The sequence below is a fragment of the Rhinoderma darwinii genome, chromosome 12 (assembly GCF_050947455.1).
Source record: "Rhinoderma darwinii isolate aRhiDar2 chromosome 12, aRhiDar2.hap1, whole genome shotgun sequence".
In the NCBI taxonomy this organism is placed as follows: Eukaryota; Metazoa; Chordata; class Amphibia; order Anura; family Rhinodermatidae; genus Rhinoderma; species Rhinoderma darwinii.
The window spans coordinates 7561781-7581212 of record NC_134698.1 but is presented as its reverse complement, the minus strand read 5'-3'; the positions used below and the strand labels follow the sequence as shown (position 1 = coordinate 7581212).

At 43.1% G+C, this 19432-nt stretch overlaps 2 protein-coding genes across 2 annotated transcripts; both read right to left on the bottom strand.

The window, feature by feature from the left end:
- Window positions 1-862: 862 nt before the first annotated feature.
- On the bottom strand, window positions 863-4493 carry LOC142665048 (uncharacterized). The gene is made up of 5 exons (XM_075844587.1): window positions 4406-4493; window positions 2351-2409; window positions 2047-2095; window positions 1813-1898; window positions 863-1690 (listed from the first exon to the last, which is right to left on the bottom strand). Exons 1-5 carry the CDS (start codon window positions 4491-4493, stop codon window positions 1220-1222), a joined length of 753 nt encoding a protein of 250 aa, XP_075700702.1. The 3' UTR covers window positions 863-1219.
- A 10438-nt stretch (window positions 4494-14931) lies between these two features.
- On the bottom strand, window positions 14932-15945 carry LOC142665047 (olfactory receptor 5AP2-like). Its single transcript, XM_075844586.1, has one exon. The coding sequence runs from the start codon at window positions 15943-15945 to the stop codon at window positions 14932-14934; it is 1014 nt and encodes a 337-aa protein (XP_075700701.1).
- Between the last annotated feature and the right edge of the window lie 3487 nt (window positions 15946-19432).

Genomic DNA, 19432 nt, shown 5'->3' with positions numbered 1-19432 from the left:
GGTTAAATGTGAAACTTCAACTAATAGAAAAGTGGAATATATAAAATATGTGGATAGTTTTAGATGAAATGTTTTTCTTCATTACAATAAAATAAAGGAGACGACACAAGGTTATAATTATAATTAATCATTTATTTCTAACAATTATTATTATTGCCCTATCAATACTATTATTATACTATTCTTATTATTATTATTATTATTACTATTATTATTACTATTATTATACTATTATTATTATTATTATTACTATTATTATTATTACTATTATTATTACTATTATTATACTATTATTATTATTATTATTATTATTATTACAATTATTATACTATTATTATTATTACTATCATTACTATTATTATACTATTCTTATTATTACTATCATTACTCTTGTCCTATGCCCTATCATTAAAGCTGTTGATCCAGAAGAAGGCGAAAACCCCTGGTCACATTCTGCCAATTCGTGCCACAGGGGGAAAATTCCTTCTTGATCCCGGGAAAAGGCGATCAGTCCTAGAACCCTGGATCAAACTCGCTGCTAAATATTATAATTTACTTTACTATTATTGTTATGCTGATTCTGATGATACTATACTATTATATTTACTATTACCATTATTGTTATTATTATTATTATAATTATTATTATTATTATTATTATAATTATTGTTATTATATTTATTATTATACAATTGCTATTTCTTAATACTATTATATTAACCTGCTGCTAACTATTACAATTTACTAATATACTTGCTACTCTCATTACTATTAATATTATTAGTTTTATTATTATACTAATGCTATTTCTAAATATTATTCTATTATAATGATATATTAATTACTGTTAAATTATTATTGCTATTGTTACTTTTATTTCTATTATTATTTTGCTAAAACTATAAACTACTTCCCTAATCCTAAAAGCTGTTGATCCAGAAGAAGGCGAAAACCCCGGACACATTCGGCCAATTCGTGTCACAGGGGGAAAATTCCTTCTTGACCCCGGGAAAAGGCGATCAGTCCAAGAACCCTGGATCAAAGTTATATTATTACTGCTATTTATTATTTTATACTATATTACTCTGCCTAATATTATTATGAGAATCCTAAACTATTGTTAATTATTTTTAGTTATTATTATTATTTTTTATACTTACCAGTTGTTGTTGTTGTGGCTGTTGATGGTATTACAGCTTGGATGGTGCCGCACCACACATCACCGGCACATTGGTCTGAGGAGGATGGTCCAGATGATGTTCCTCTTTCCTCGGAGGTTGCTGTGGATGTAGCGGAGGGGGGAATGCTGGCGGATCCTACATCTTCTTCCTGTCTGATGTTGAACTTTTCTCATCTTCATGCTGACTTTTTCCGTAGTTTCTTTTACCTCTTCTACGATTTTCTCTTCCTCCTCCTCAGTGTCTTTAACCTCCTCAGTGTCTACTTCCATGCTTTCCACTTCATCCTCGCTGTTGTCTTCCTCCTCATGTTCTTCTTCCTCCTCATCGTTGTCTTCCTCATGTCCATCTTCCTCCTGGTCCTCTGCCTCTTCTGGCTCTGTCTTGTCCACCTCCTCCTTCAGATTTTCGATCAGCTGGCCATCCGTCATTGGTGTCGTTTTGGGTTCTTCTTTGTCCCATGGCCAAGGCAGGTATTTCCTCTGTGCTGCCCGGTTGGTCGGCATGAGGCGCTAAGAAAAAAAAAATTCAGTCAATTGTCTATTGAGACGTTCCTATAAAACCTTCACATCTATAGAGAGAACATGGATGAATCTGTTATATAGAGAACACAATAGGCGGTATGATCAGTGACCTCCATCTTGAATATCGGTGACGGCAGGTATTGCGTGCAGTAGATGAGACGCTGAAGATCTCTCTCCTCTTCGGTCCTGGGGTAAGCTACAGAGAGAACCCAACCAGATAATGAGATCAGTCATAAAATGGCAAGAAAATGTCAAATCTATAAAATGACAGTAACATTCCTTTAATCCGCCATCAATGGGACCTGTTATGTGATGGATTATCAGATATAACAAAAAAAACTCACTTAAGAAGGGTAAAAGTCCATAAACGCTTTCCTGACGGCGGTAGATGTCCTAAAGAGAAGAGAATCCAGTAAGTGGCCGCTCATCACCCATCAGGAATGGAGCAGAGGACAATAGGACAAGGGGTCAGATACCAAAAGAGCAGCCGGTGATTTGTGGACTTGTTACCTGTCCGGGGCTCGTACTCAATAAGCGGCTACTTGTCTGAGTGGACAGCCGGCCACATGGACCTCTCCTGCTGGATCCAAGTCTGCTGCTACATGTCCATCACAGGGAAGGAAATAACAAGACAATGAAGACACTGACCTCCAGAGAACTGCTGCCCGCTGCCATCCTGTACACGTCCTGAACTGCAAAATCACAAGCTGGGACCCAAAAAAGAGACTTAGTCACAGATCTGATAAAGACACGAACACTGCAGCTTTCTACATGTACTGATAGTGAATGTCGGCTCAGGTGTCGGACCCCCATGATCAAATATTGTTGCACTATCAAAGAAATGTTAATTTGTAAGTCCCGGAGAACCCCTTTAATCTACTAATATATCTTTGTTGCAGTCAGAGATAAGTTTATCCCATACAGAGCTCCAAATCCCCTGCAAAACCCAAAGAATAAAATAATAAATTGTAGTTACGTTCAGCCACCACTGGGGGAAGCATAGGAGAACACTGCAAACTGTTGTATTAGTGCAATGTACAAGCAGTATTCAGTAATCTTCTGAGCTCCCCCTAGTGGTTACTGCAGGCAGTTATAATGTTATTCTCAATGCAGGGGATTTGGAGCTCTGTTCATTATAAAGATTTATTAAAGAGGCTCTGTCACCAGATTCTCTAACCCCTACCTCCTATTGCATGGGATCGGCGCTGCAATGTAGATAACAGTAACGTTTTGTTTTTTTAAAAACGTTCATTTTTGGCCAAGTTATCAGCTATTTTATATATATGCAAATGAGGTTTGAAAGGGACAACTGGGCGTTTTTTTTTTCGTTATGTCCAACTGGGCGTGTATTGTGTTTTTAACTGGGCGTGTTTACGTGTATGACGCTGACCAATCAGTGACCAGTCAGCATCATACACTCCTCTCCATTGATTTACACAGCAGCGATGTGCAGCCACATAAACAGAGATTAACGTTAATCAAGTGTCCTGATAATGAATACACATGAAATCCAGCCTGGACGTCATGTGTATTCAGAATCCTGACACTTCTGAATCTTTTCTGTGAGACGCCGGCAAGGGAAGCGAAATCTCGCGAGATTACGGAGGTAAACGAGATTTCGTTTCACTTGCTAGAAATCTCAAAGAAAAGAGTCAGAAGTGTCAGGATTCTGAATATACATGACGTCCAGGCTGGATTTCATGTGTATTCATTATCAGGACACTTGATTAACGTTAATCTCTGTGTATACGGCTGCACATCGCTGCTGTGTAAATGAATGGAGATGAGTGTATGACGCTGACTGGTCACGGATTGGTCAGCGTCATACACGTAAACACGCCCAGTTAAAAACACAATACACGCCCAGTTGGACATAACGAAAAAAAAAACGCCCAGTTGTCCATTTCAAACCTCATTTGCATATATATAAAATAGCTCATAACTTGGCCAAAAATGAAAGTTTAAAAAACAAAACAAAAACGTTACTGTTATCTACATTGCAGCGCCGATCACATGCAATAGGAGATAGGGATGTGAGAATCTGGTGACAGAGCCTCTTTAAGAACTTAATCAGCACCTAAAAATGAAATGATGATAAAAGGAGGACATTCACTTTACATTTAGGAGGCGTCATTTCTACATATTATTACACAGGGTTCACTTTATCTTGTTTGTTATAATCCATTTGTCACTGGGAAGATGCAAAGAATTATATTCATTAAATAAAGGTGATTTTTGAACTGTGACTTTAGATTTTTGCATTTATATTTATAGGCAGTGATAATACATTGGAGTGTGGCCCTTACTGGGTATTTATAGGGTCCCCACATAGAAGAAGGACCAATATAGGTAATACCAGACACAAAGCAGAGTGCCCACATAACCAGTTCCAGCAGATCTTCCCATCACACAGCCAGAGAATTAAATGATACATTTCTGGTTTCCTGCATCAGCCACTAGGGGGAGTACACTGCACCAATATTTATACAGCTCATATTGAAATTATAGGGAGCAAAAGAAAATACATAGACAGCAGCTCCCCCTTGTGGTGGCTGCCAACAGTCTTTGGGGCAGATTTGTCTGAGTAGGATTTAGGTGAAATAATAAAATCCTCATCAGATTCCTAATAATGTGAGTGAAGGATCATGGGAGATGAGATAAATCAGCGTCAGTTATATGGCATTGTGGGATGTGAGAACTCACCCACGTTCGTCTTCACTCCTCGTTGTCTTGTAACAGACTGAGGACCACTGACTGTTGGTTTTTTCAAGTTGAAATCCAGCGATCCCATTGGCTGCTGACCGGTGACAAAACTTAAAGGGACATGCCGCTCTCATATCAGTAGACCTCATGTAATATCTGTGTTATACTTCTGCCTATGACATGAGGCTGTGGGGATAATCTGCGGGGACCGCCTTATACTTCTCTTCAGTGTAATTGACATTTCAATATCAGATCAGAACATTATATTATTACACTATCAATGTGCCATGAAGTTTTTTTTTTAAATTACAGTTTTTTTTAAATTATTACTTCTTTTTAACCCCTTCCTGATCAGGTTATTTGTGGTCTCTTTGATTATATCCTGAGGTTTTCATCTTTTTATCATTACAGTGGTCGGGTTATTTCTACATCTTTATTATACAGGGACATGAGGGGCAAATAGGGGTAAATAATAAGACCTTAGTGGTTCGGGGTGCGGTGGGGTGAACAGCATCAGACGGCGGCTCCATTCGTATATTATTATGTCTCTATATTATCGCTGCTGTATACTTGGTTCTGTATTTGTACATTGGACTCGGTTCTGCAGAGGTTCTGTTACATTATCTTCATGCTTTATACTCATATATTCAGAGGGGTGAGCAGGAACTAAAACCGTATTGTAATGACCGACTTTAGGGGTGTGCGATCCGTGCGGTCACACAGGGTGCTACAGCTGCCCATGCTGAAGGGGGCGCCACATTTTGCCCTTTCACTTGCAATTTTAAGTATGAGTTGTATGGCAGCATTATTTATACATTGTGTAGCACTATTATTAGATGACTTTATATACTTGTATACCTATGTTTTATTTTACAGTTTGTCCGATGGGAAGAGGGGAATGGTCGTTACACGGCCACCATCATTGCGCCACAGCTGTGGCGCACATTTGGCTGTAAGATGCGACACATTAGTTAAGATGTGTTCGGCTCTTAACGCCTTTTTACGTCGGATGTTCGGGGTAGTTCTACTTTTCAGATTGGCGATACAGAAGAACTTTTCCTGCGTCGTGCGGGGTGCTGCCGAAGCCCGGGTTGTTGCTACGGGCTTCAGGGCAACGATCGGAGACCACTAGCAGTGGTCTCCGATCATATTTAACCCCTCAGATGCGGCGCTCAATAGCGAGCGCCGCATCTGAGTGATTTCAGAGGGAGGGGGCTCCCTCTCTCACCCCACTGGTACCCTGTATTCATCGCACAAGGTTTCCGATGGTTTCTATGGCAGCCTGGGGGCCTAACAAAGGCCCGGCCTAACAGTTGCCTGTCAGTTTTACACTGACAGGCAATAATACGCTGCAATACAGAAGTATTGCAGTGTATTATAATAGCGATCAAAAGTTTGCACAGTAAAGTCCCCTAGTGGGACTAAAAAAACAGTAAAATAAAGTCAAAAAATTAAAAACCCACTTTTTCCTCTTATAAAGTACTTTATTATGAAAAAAAGTAAAAAGTTACTCATATTTGGTATCGCCACGTCCGTAACGAACCCAACTATAAAAATATTACATTATATAACCCGCACGGTGAACGCCGTAAAAAATAAAATAAAAAACAACGCCAGTTTTCTGTTCATCCTACATTCAAAAAATGTGATAAAACGTGATCAAACAGTCGCATGTACTCCAAAATGGTACCAATAAAAACTATAAGTCGTACCGCAAAAATAAAAAAGCCCTCACAGCTGCATTTGTCAAAAAGTAAAAAAGTTATGGCTCTTAAAATACGGCAACACAAAAACAAATAATTTTGAAAAAAACAAACCTGTTTTATACTGTGTAAAAGTAGGAAAACATAAAAAAACCTATATAAATTTGGTATCTCCACAATCGTAATGACCCACTGAATAAAGTTATTATGTTATATATACCACACAGTAAACGGCGTAAAATTAAGACGCAAAAAATTTCCAGTACCCCATTTAAAAAGTTAATAACAAGTTAATCAATATATAAAATACAACTTGTCCTGCAAAAAAAAAAGTCCTTATACAGCTATGCCGATGGAAAAATAAAACAGTTATAGCTCTTTGAATGCGACGATGGAAAAACTTAAAAAATTGCTCGGTCATTAAGGTTTTAAATACCTTCGGTATTAAGGGGTTAATAAATACGTCGCCTCTTACTCCAATTTTCTGGTTATATTGACTGGCGAATGAAATGCCAGTTTTAATAAATCCCCCTTTCAGGGTATAGAGGACATGATGGCGGTTGGGCTCCGGCCACTAGCTCAGGGACCACTGACTTCATTCTATGGGTCGTTACGTTGACGCCGATACCAGATATGTACAGTTATTTTTATATATTTTTCAACTTTTGCACACTAAGGCAAAGTGTTCGCTCGTGGCAGATACACTGCGTAATAACACGCACACTCCCTGTGCACCACAAGGAACTCCGTGCGAAAAAGCGCACCAAACTGTGGTGCAGTTTTTCACCTGGAATGTCCGCTGCAAAAAACTGCAGCACTTTGCTACCAGGCCGGCCTCCTGGGATGACGTCTCATCCATGTGACTACTGCTACAGCCCGTGATTGGCTGCAGCGGCGGTCACATGAGATGAAGCGTCATCCCAGGATGAAACACAAACTCCTAGGTAAGTTTAATAAAAAAAAAGATTCATAGTCCCGTTTTTTTGCGGCGGGATTGCGGCCAATCCGCCACATAAAACAGGACAACTGCTATATGATGCGGGATTTACCTCCCTATTGAATTCAATGGGGAAATCCCGCAACATATTAGCAGCATTTATGTAAAGACAATTGACATGCCGCGGAATGAATTTCCACACCGCAGGTCAATTTCTGAGTAGTATTTCTGCTCAGTATTTACGCAGCGTGTGGATGAGATTTATTAAATTTAATCCACTTTGCTGCTACTGTATGTGCTGCGGATTTTCCGCAACGAATTCTGTTGCTGAAAGTCCGCTGTATTTGCGCAACGTGTGAACTGGCCATAAAAGTATTTTTCATGGAAAAAAAAATGTTTTTGCATCACCACTAGAGATGAGCGAATCGGGACAACCGAACCCGGTTTCGGTCCGAACATCGTGAAAAGTTCGGTTCGCAGCGAATCCGAACTTCACCTGGTTCGGCCGAACCCGTTTTGACCGAACCCGGCTACATTTTGGAGCCTGCCACATGTTAGATCTAAAATGGAGGATTTCAAAATATCACCTGACATCAGGCTACCCCATAATGCCTTGCAAACGGCTCTCCCAGCCAATCGGGAGGCAGCATAGGGGCGGGCTCAAGCCTGCAATAAAAGTCTATGCACGGAGCTCAGCGGGCATTTTACAGACAGGAGCTGTAGGGATAGCATCTCTGTGCAGTAAGGGAAAGCTTTAGGAATCTAAAAGCCAGGAATCCAGCAATCGAAGGGGCTCATCCACTACAGCGGGAGTCTACTCTACTCTCAACATCCAAATTGCAATACAAATTCTCCATTTGCCAAGCCAGTGTGTGAATAAGCTTTTAGAAGGGGCTCATCCCCGTTGCATGGGTTAACATCCAACTTGCAATCCAGGCAGGCATCTGTAGTACTACAACTACCAGCATTCCCTGAGTGCACAGTGGCTGATGGAAATTCTCATTCATTGCCATTTGCCAAGCCAGTGTGTGAATAAGCTTTTAGAAGGGGCTCATCCCCGTTGCATGGGTTAACATCCAACTTGCAATACAGGCAGCCTTTGTAGTACTACAACGCCCAGCATTCCCTGAGTGCACAGTGGCTGATAGAAATTCTCATTCATTGCCATTTGCCAAGCCAGTGTGTGAATAAGCTTTTATAAGGGGCTCATCCCCGTTGCATGGGTTAACATCCAACTTGCAATACAGGCAGCCTTTGTAGTACTACAACGCCCAGCATTCCCTGAGTACACAGTGGCTGATAGAAATTCTCATTCATTGCCATTTGCCAAGCCAGTGTGTGAATAAGCTTTTAGAAGGGGCTCATCTCCGTTGCATGGGTTAACATCCAACTTGCAATACAGGCAGCCTTTGTAGTACTACAACGCCCATCATTCCCTGAGTGCACAGTGGCTGATAGAAATTCTCATTCATTGCCATTTGCCAAGCCAGTGTGTGAATAAGCTTTTAGAAGGGGCTCATCTCCGTTGCATGGGTTAACATCCAACTGGCATTACAGGCAGCCTTTGTAGTACTACAACGCCCAGCATTCCCTGACTGACTGGCACCTTATGAGTCACTGATTTTCCGCCAGTCCGAATAACAATTTAAAAGGGCCTCATTTCTGTCTAAGGGTTTAATTCAACGTGCTAATTAAGTTCAGCCGGTGCCTTTGGTGCTATTATACAAGTCACAGCATACACTGACTGCCACCTATTCACAGTCACTCATTTTCAGCCAGTCCAAATAATATTTTATAAGGGCCTCATTCCTCTAGTAGGGGAAGGGGTTTTGATTCAACTTGCTGCACTCCAGCAGTGAAATGTCTGGTAAAAAAAAAGGTTGTGAAAGGACGGGGTAGAGGAAAAAACACCCATGCCATGTCCTCTTCCAGTCCAAATGTTGGATCTGTTGGTGCCAGACCCAGTACCAGCATTTGTGGCACAAGACATGTGCCCAGTTCTACTAGTAGCAGCAGCCATGTGCCTGCTAGTAGTAGTATCAGCAAGCCAGACTTGTCCATCTCCTGCGGTGGGCGGGTTATTTTAGACAATACGGCCATTGTGGACTGGTTGGCTGGCTCGCGGTCATCTCAGCAGGAAGACTCTGACGATCTGGCTTCAAGCCAGGTTTCGTCGTTGGATTCCAGATCCTCTACAGTTCCTTGGCACAGTGACAGTAGTAATATGGGTATTTCTAGCGTTTCCATTCCATCATCTATGTCTTCACTCCCCCTTCCTAGCGGGAAGCCATCTTTCCTGAGCGTCCTAAGAGACATCTCCTCGGGTGCGAAGGAAGATACTGAACAACATAGTGATGATGATTTGTTTTCCGCGAGTCAGCCAATGGAGTGTGTTGAGGTGGTGGAGGTGGAAGCGGTGTCCGAGACGCATAGCTGTGGTAGTGGGGGTGTTGGTGGTAGCCGTGGGGGCAGACGCAGTAATGAGGGGGGCATGGAGCCCGCCATGATGTCACATCACATTCACAACACAGTGACAGAAGTGGCGGGGATGATGAGGAAGGCTATGATGATGATGATGTTTTAGACAGGACGTGGGAACCAGGTGACGAGGTGATGACGGCGTCAGAGGAGGAGGGTAGTAGTGGCGGCACTGGCAGTGATAAACAGCCAAGCCGAGGTAAGGGCAGAAGTAAATCTGAAAACGTTGCAGCGGTAGGGTCAGCTCAAGAGCCGGTGACGGCGACACTGCTGCTACTGGTGTAGGCTCCCGAAAAAAGCCTGCCAGACAAGGGGCAAGCTCGGGTGGTGGTGGTGGTACTACCTCTTTACGGTACTCTGCCATGTGGCAATTTTTCTGTACCTTCCCGGAGGAAGAAAACATGGCACAGTGCCGTATCTGCAAGCAGAAAGTAAGGCGTGGGCAGGGCAGCAATGTAGGAACTACCGCTCTACATAAACACATGGAGCGGCATCACAAGGCCATGTGGGACAATCGACATGCCCCACCATCATGTACATCTAATGAAGACCCCTCTGCCGCTGCTGCTGCTGCTGCTCCAAGTCCCTGTGATATAAGTAGTAGCCAGGCCTTATCCACCATCTCGTTGTCATCATCATCACTGTCATCTAGTGCTCCTCCTACGTCCCGTCAGTTATCCATTACGGAATCGTTGTCCAATAAGCAACAATATATACCCAGTCATCCACTTGTCGTGCGGCTTAATTCACACCTGGCTAAGTTGTTGGTGGTGCAGTCGCTGCCGTACCACCTGGTCGACTCCACCGGCTTCAAGCAATTGATGGCGTGCGCTCAGCCTAGGTGGCGAATACCTAGCCGCCATTACTTCTCCAAAACAGCTGTCCCTGCCTTGCACAAGCACGTGGAGGAAAAGGTGGGCCAGTCCTTGCAATTATCCGTGTGCAGCAGGGTACATGCCACCGTCGACACGTGGAGCAGCAACTATGGGCAGGGACAGTACATGTCTTTCACGGCCCACTGGGTCAATATTTTGCTGTCCGATGCACCACCGCAGCAATGCCAGGCATTACCACCTCCACGCTTGTATCTTTCTGGTTCAACTCCGGACACCAGGCGCCTACCATCCTCCTCCTCCTACTCCTCCTCCTTGCCCTCCTCAATGGAGGTCTTCCCGTCCCCGACAGGACACAGCGTATCTTCCACTCCTCCTCCCTCCTCTTTTCATAGGTGCAAGGTGAAGCGCCACAATGCTGTCTTACACATGCTGAGCCTGGGCGAGAAAAGCCACACAGGGCAGGAGCTGCTGCTGTGCATCAAGGAGGAAATTGCACGCTGGCTGTCTCCTCTGAAACTCACACTGGGCAATGTTGTCTCTGATAACGGGAAGAACGTTGTGGCTGCACTGCGTCTAGGTCACCTGACACACGCTCCTTGCATGGCACATGTGATCAATCTGGTCATAACACGCTTCTTAAAGTCATATGTTGGTTTGAAGGGTGTGCTGGCCATGTCCAGGAGGGTTTGCGTTCACTTTAGACGTTCGTATGCATTTAAGCATGCCCTCCTGGACTTGCAGCGTCAAAACAATCTCCCAGAACACAGCCTGATTTGCGACATTCCAACACGCTGGAATTCCACCCTGCACATGTTGGACTGTCTGTACGAACAGCGGAAAGCCGTGAATGATTTCCTGATGCAGCAGACGGGCAGCGTTTGGAGCCAGTGTAATTTCGAGACGCATGTCGCGTTTTGAGGCCCTTTGAAGAGGCCACACGATTTGTGAGCCGTGACGCTAGCGGAATGAACGATGTTATGCCGCTGATATTCATTCTGGAGCAAACGCTCACAGCGATGATTCAGCAAAGGATGGAGGAAGGATCACATCTGGCTATGGATGTTGAGGAGGAGGAGGATGATGAGGATGAGGAAACAGGACCTAAATAGGAGCTGGATTTGGAGATGGAATCACAGGAAGGGATAGGGGACGAGGCAGCTGCACAACATGACAGTGATGATGATGACGAGTCTGACGACTACCTTGATGATGAACAACCATGGCAGTATGGGGCAGAGATGGAACCAACCGGGCCCTCTGAAACGCTGGCCAGGATGGCGAGCTGTATGCTTCATTACTTGCGCGCTGACTGTCGTATTGCTAGCATGAAGCAAAGAGATGAGTACTGGATAGCCACACTTTTAGACCCTCGGTATAAAGCCAGAATGGGGGAGTTTTTTGCGCCTTCCGAGAGGGAGGCAAAATTGGCTTATTATCGAGAGAAGCTATGCAGCCAGCTTGTCACGGCTTTCAAACGGCAAACACCTGCTGCAAGCATGTCTGACCGGGGGGCCACTCTCCGCTCCCCACTGTCTCATCGTTCCACCGCCTCTGGCAGAGCTACCTCTGCAATAGGCGGCAGCAGCAGCAGTAGCCAATTCAGTTTGGAAAATATGATGACAACATTTTTACATCCAATACCCCGACCTGACACACATCGTAGTCACCAAAGGGATGTTCACCATCACCAGCACCTAAACAACCAGGTTCACTCGTACCTGGACTGTGCCCTTTCCCCCGTCAGAAATCCTGATCCCAGACCCCATGGACTTCTGGGTCAGCAGATTGGATCATTGGCAAGAACTGGCCCAGTTTGCCATGGGTGTACTGTCTTGTCCACCCTCCAGTGTAGCGTCAGAGAGGGTATTCAGCGCGGCAGGGGGCTTCGTCACCCCTAAGCGAACAACATTGTCCGCCAACAGCTTGGAAAATCTCACGTTTCTGAAAATGAATCAAGCGTGGATCGGTGAGAATTTTAAAACCCCTGTGCCTGATGCCACTGATTAGATCTGACATTGCTGCTGCTGCTGCCGCTGCCGCCTGCTACTGCCGCCTGCTACTACGGAATTCTGTCCTGTCCACTCTTTTTTTAATGTGCCGCTGTTGGTGCTGCTACTACTTCTACCACCAATCCACCCCCAGTGCCGTCTGCTACAAGCAGGCCTGCCCCACCACAGGGCTTTGTCCTGTGACTGTCCAGTCTCTTTTAATGTGCTGCTACTACTACTACCACCACCCTTGCTGTTCGTTGGCTACCTCTACTACCACCAATACACCTCCACTACCGTCTGCTACAAGCAGGCCTGAGGCCAGCCCCACCACAGGGCTTTGTCCTGTGACTGTCCAGTGTCTTTTAATGTGCTGCTACTACTACTACTACCACCACCCGTGCTGTCCGTTGGCTACCTCTACTACCACCAATCCACCCCCAGTGCCGTCTGCTACAAGCAGGCCTGCCCCACCACAGGGCTTTGTCCTGTGACTGTCCAGTCTCTTTTAATGTGCTGCTACTACTACTACCACCACCCTTGCTGTCCGTTGGATACCTCTACTACCACCAATACACCTCCACTGCCGTCTGCTACAAGCAGGCCTGGAGGGCTTGTGAAAAGCCATTGCATGTTGCTTTTACATCCATGTATCTGTGTGGATGAACCCCGGCAGGCATCTGCCAATAAAAAGGGTAAATTTTTGGAGGGCTTGTCAAAAGCCATTGCATGTTGCTTTTACATCCATGTATCTGTGTGGATGAACCCCGGCAGGCATCTGCCAATAAAAAGGGTACATTTTTGGAGGGCTTGTCAAAAGCCATTGCATGTTGCTTTTACATCCATGTATCTGTATGGATGAACCCCGGCAGGCATCTGCCAATAAAAAGGGTACATTTTTGGAGGGCTTGGGAAAAGCCATTGCTTGTTGCTTTTACATCCATGTATCTGTATGGATGAACCCCGGCAGGCATCTGCCAATAAAAAGGGTAAATTTTTGGAGGGCTTGGGAAAAGCCATTGCTTGTTGCTTTTACATCCATGTATCTGTATGGATGAACCCCGGCAGGCATCTGCCAATAAAAAGGGTACATTTTTGGAGGGCTTGTCAAAAGCCATTGCTTCTTCTTTTACCACCTTATATGTATGAACCCTGGCAGGCATCTGCCGCCAAAAATGGTTAATTTTTGTACCTTTTTTAACAATGCATTAAGCATACAACATGCACAAGTGCAATGGTTTCTGTTAGTTATCACCGTGTCCCATCCGTTTTCCTATAGCCATACATGTTGGCGTAACTTTGACACTAACTTTGCCTTAAAGACAGCTCAAAAGTACTTGGATACACTCATGGGTGACCTAAGAGTGTTATACAGGGCTTCTAGGGCTTTTAAACAGTGTTATACACGATTTTTAGGGGCTTTCTTGAATGACATGTTCGGTCAGAACTAGTTCGGTCCGAATCGAACTTTTTCATGAAATTCGGCGAACCAGCCGAACCGAACTTTTCATAAATTCGCTCATCTCTAATCACCACTTTCCGAGAGTTTTACCTTTTTAATTTTTCCGTCAACATTAATTTTTGAGGGCTTCTTTTAGGCCGGACAAGTTATATTTTGAAATGGTACCTTTTTTGTGTACATATAACTAATTTATTAACTTTTAGTATTTTCTTTAGAAGGTTAATATGAAAAAAAGCAGCATTTTTATTTTTTTTACATTACTCTACATCGTTCACTGTGTGGTATAAATAGCACTTTAACTTTATTATATGGGTCGTTACGAATGCTACGCTACCAAATATATATATATATTTTTAATACTTTTACTATTTTTGCACTGTAAGTCTATTTTTGGTTGTATTGCTTTGTAATTTGTAATTTTTTTAAAATAAATTTTATTTCATAATTTTTTCTTTTCTTTAGTCTTACAATAGTATTTAAATGTGCAATTCTCTAATTGATTAAATAATACACGGCAATACTTCTGTATTAAGTAACCTATTAGCCAGATACGCATGGCAGTCGCGCGGGCATTGTTAGGGTCACTGATGCCATGATGACCGATGTCATGAGCCCACCCCCCTCTGTCTAAACCTTAGATGCAGCTGCCACTATTGACTGTGACATCCAAGGGGATTAACAGTCGGATTGAGTTTACTTACAGCAAGCACTCGTACCTTCACCACGTAACAGCCTGGCGGTTCATTAGATTGACTTGGTTGCTTACGTCATGGGCATGAAGGAGTTAGAACACTCCTGGCAAAATTGATACACTGTGTTATGGTTAGTGTAGTACCTGAGGGGGTGGAGCATGACTCAGGGATTCTCTCATTGGATATTCTTTGAATCCTTGTGTCATGCTCCGCCTCCTTTTGCCTTACACTAAGCATAACATAATGTATCAGTCTTTTTAAGGTAATGTAACTAGCTTAATTAAGGTACATATAAAAGAATACTATGATAAACATTTACATTGAATTCAATATTTTCTTTTTTAATGGTAACATAAGTAATAAAAAATATTTTCCCAAGTTCCATAGGGTTTCTTATAACCAGTGATAAGTGTATTATTTAAAAAAAAATTTAAGGCAAGGAAGATCGAAAAACACCATTTTCAATTGTCAACTGATCAAACTTCATAGCACTAAATTTTTGTATTACATTACTCATTGTTTTTTTTATGGCTTCTTGAATATCCTTGTTCCTTATACTGTAGATAATGGGATTCAACATAGGAGTCACCACCGTGTAGAGGATGGTCACAACTCTATCCTGCTCTGAAGAAGAAGCAGATCGAGGATGTAAATGCATAAGCATGATGGCACCATAGTAGAGAGATACCACTAGTATGTGTGAGGCACATGTGGAGAACACCTTCTGCCGTTCCTTACTGGTTCGGATCTTTAGGACAGTTATGGTAATGCAAAGGTAGGACAAAAGAATTAACAAGAAAGAACCAAGAGCAACTATAGCACCTGAGATGTACTCTGCCACCTCATTGAACCAAATATCTCGGCAAGAAAGTCGAAAGAGTGGAGGCATCTCACAGAAAAAGTGACTAATGAGGTTGGACTTACAGTAGGGAAGCTGAAAGGTTAGAAATGTGAGAATAAATGAGTTTAGAAAACTCAAAATCCAACATCCAGTGACCAGACCTACACATAGTCTCCTGTCCATGATAGATGTGTAATATAATGGGTTACAGATAGCAGTATACCTATCATAGGCCATGACGGCCAGTAGAAGACATTCAGTGCCACCCAAAGCCAAATGAAAATACATCTGTGTTGCACATCCCACGAAGGAAATACTCCTGTCCGGGGATATTGTGTTTTGTAAAATTTTTGGGACTACGGTTGAGGAAAAGCAGGTGTCAATCATCGAGAGGTTACTCAAGAAAAAGTACATAGGGGTCTGAAGTCTGCGGTTGAGTCTAACCATAAGGATCAGTAAGACGTTTCCCGACAACGTTATCATGTACATCATTGAAAACATCCAGAAGAAAATAATCTGAAGACCAAAAACATTGGAAAGTCCCAGAAGAATAAAAGTACGAATCAATGTTTGGTTTACATTCTCCACAGCATTGTCCAACATATTTTCGTTTTTTTGGGATGAAATGCAAAATGAATGTAAGATGAAGAATAGTAATGAGGTTTAGCCTATACTTGTAGAACTATTGTTAAGATTTATGGAAGATAAGAGTCAATTGATTATTGGCACCTATATTTTAAAAATCAACATAAAAAAGTACAAAAACAGTAATTGTGACAGTAGAGTTTTAGAATCCTCAAAAACATAACACTGTGAGATACTTCTAGGCTCCACAAATACTATATGGTCTTAGGTTAACCAAGAATAGTAGTCAACTGGGGTAACACTAGTATAGGAATTGACCTGGTATTATACAATAAAGTTGGTGAAGCCAAATTGTTGATGGTAGATATCTCCCGTAATTGGGACTGATAGCACTGTCATGATGTCATTCCTGAGATGTTCACAACCTAAGTTGTGGTTCCATACGCCCTATATGTGAAGGATATGGATGCACCTACAGTACTACAAGTGGTGGATTTAAATACTATCTGACAACTTTTTACTTTACCCTTATGAGCTGAGTCCCAATTAAAATGCTCCAGTTTGTTTAAGATAAGCGCTAATGACTTGAGAGCCTCAACCCAATTAGCTGTTCAATATTGCCTTTGGGGAGAGGCCATCAAGTCTTCGGGGCTGGTGTTGTTTTAGTGAGAAACCTTATACATGTAAAAAGAAAGTTGGTACATTTTACGGGGTTACCATTGATTCAATTATATTTTTGAACATTTTTATTAATATGTTTTTTATTTATGTGTTGGCAAAAAAGTTATTTAACCACTAAAGTAATTGTCTCACCACAGCGAAGACCCCCTCTATGAAGTTTATTGAAAAGTTTAGGCAACCCTCTTAATGTATTTTTTCAGTACTATGATAATGATGACCTATTATTAGGATAGGCCATTAATTTCAGGTCGATGGGTCTGGCTCCCTTCAGCCGCTACCATCAGCTTGCCTTAATTGTTTACCAGACACAGCGCCGTACATTTGGTGGTGGCTGTGCCTAGTATTGCAGCTCATTTGAATGGGACTGAGCTGCAGTACCAGGCATAGTCACTACTAAATGTATGGCACAGTGCCTTGTAAACAGTTCTAAAAAAAACCTTTAGAGTGGAGCTAAACATTTGACAAACTTCTGACATGTCATAGAGACATGTCAGAAGTTTGCATAGGTAGGGTTTCGGAGCACTGAGGCCCCCACCAATCGCTATAACAAAGCAGCTGAAGCACTCGTGTGAGCGCTCAGCCGCTTCGTGTCTGTTCGGCTTTTTCCGGAAAGCCGATGTATCGGAGTACGGGCTCAGACTTTCTATTGAGTACGTACCTTGATACATTTATTTCCGGAGAAAGCCGAACAGACACGAAGCGGCTGAGCGCTCACACGAGCGCTTCAGCTGCTTCGTTTTAGCGATTGGTAGGGGCTTCAGTGCTCGGACCCCACCAATCCAAACTTCTGACATGTCATTATGAGATGTCAGAAGTTTGCCGAATGTTTAGAGCTCTAGAATCGGAAGAAAGTTTTTGGGTTTTGCTTCCTGGCATCCCAGCAGTTTTAATGTGTTGAGGCAGATGCATGAGACATATTTATTTTGCGGGACACGCTGTACTTTCTATGCTGACCAATTTGGAATAAATATAATTTTGAATTATTTTTGGAGAATTATTATCATTTTTTTTTATAATGACGTGGGGTCCCCCCCATTTTCATAACCAGCCAGATACAACACAGCAGCAGACAGCATTACCAGGGTGGGACGGGCCACTGTTTCTGGCCTTTCCCAGCCTAATAATCCCAGCATGCAGCCGCACCAGTACTCGACCATCACTACAGATGGTCAGGTACTGGTTTGTACCCAGCTCTCTCAGATATCCCTGGTGGTAGTGGGTACCGGGGTAATAATGGGATTTAGTGTTAACGTCTGAACCGGTTAACACTAAGCCATGCCTTAATAATGGACGCCGTCAATCAGCCAGCGGCCATTACTAAGGCGGTAGTAATGAAGTTTAAAAGAAGATTGAAAATAAAAAAGCCGTCATCGCAGTAGTCCTCGAATCGGACGTAGTTCAACGTCCAAACCTGTAAAAAATATAACACACAAAAAAAACCATTAGTAACACATGTGGTAGGCTTAGCTACAGGGCCCATGTGTGATACAGTTTGTTGGACCCTGTATCTAAGCCTACCACATGTTAGGCTTAGATACAGGGCCCCAGCAGACAGTAATCTTATACAGTGTAAGATTACTGTCTGCTGTGGTCCTGTATCTAAGCCTGCCTTGTGGTAAGCTTAGATACATGGTCCAACAGACAGTATCACACATTGGCCCTGTATCTAAGCCCATGTGTGATGCTGTCTGTTGGACCCTGTATCTAAGCTTACCACATGGCAGGCTTAGATACAGGACCCCAGCAGACAGTAATCATGTTACACTTACCCAGATCTTCGGTGCAGCGGATGTCCTGACACAATCCAGCGTCGTGACATCATGCACGGCGCACAGCGTCATGATGCGAGAAGATGTCAGGACTTCCTCTGCGCTCAGGAAGGAGGGTAAGTATAGTGGTGTTACTATAGTAACAGGGGCACGTGAATTTTATGACATAGGCCCCAGTTACTATAGTAAATTTCTATAGACGCGGTGTGGAGGTTTGCGGCCCAGTCACATACGCGACCGCTGCGACCCCTGTAGATGCAGTCGCCCGGGGATCTGGGGCAGTGGGCTACTCCGGGCTTGTGCCCTGGAGGTCCGGTGCTAGCGATGCCCCTGGGTCTGAGTCTAGGGTCTGAACTAGTTTGGGCATCTGAGTCTGGGGTCTGAGTTAATCAGGGGCAGGACAAGCTCTGTTGGTGCCCGCCTTGGGTGGTTTTAGAACACACCCCAAATTATGCCTCATCTAGTGTTGACTGCCTGGTTTCCTGGACCTAAGCCAAGACTCTTCCTCTCATTTCTATCCTTCAGAAGTGGATTCCACCATGAATACCTGATTATCTCTTTTAGATAGGGGTCACTGCTGATGATGTGCCAATGTCGGGCAAGGATATCTACAACATCTTTATGTCTGGAGTTGTATGTAGTTATAAAATGATGTCTCATCATCCCTCATTCATCACTATCATGAAACATCATTTTATAACTACATACAACTCCAGACATAAAGATGTTGTAGATATCCTTGCACGACATTGGCACATCATCAGCAGTGACCCCTATCTAAAAGAGATACTCCCCAAAAAACCTCAAATGACAGATAGGAGGGCCATGACATTGTGCAACGCACTTGCACCAAGTAGGTTACGTGTGAAGAACCTCTTGTACAGAACATGTTCCCCACCGTGGTGGGCTCCTTTAGATTCGGAAAACAGAGATTTCTATGCTGCCAAAGCATTTCACATAGAGTGGGTACTTTTAAATCTTTCACCATGGATGAATTTCCCATTAAATTCGTTCTAAATTGCAGTAGTAAATATGTGGTATATTTACTCCGCTGC

Bases quoted from the DNA above. Each gene is read 5' to 3' on its own strand.
- LOC142665048 (XM_075844587.1), bottom strand. From the start codon at position 4,493: ATGGGATCGCTGGATTTCAACTTGAAAAAACCAACAGTCAGTGGTCCT. The intron at 2,410-4,405 runs GTGAGTTCTCAC...TTTGGGTCCCAG, and splicing joins AGGAGTGAAGACGAACGTGG to CTTGTGATTTTGCAGTTCAG. The intron at 2,096-2,350 runs GTCAGTGTCTTC...TCTTCTCTTTAG, and splicing joins CGGGCAGCAGTTCTCTGGAG to GACATCTACCGCCGTCAGGA.
- LOC142665047 (XM_075844586.1), bottom strand. From the start codon at position 15,945: ATGTTGGACAATGCTGTGGAGAATGTAAACCAAACATTGATTCGTACT.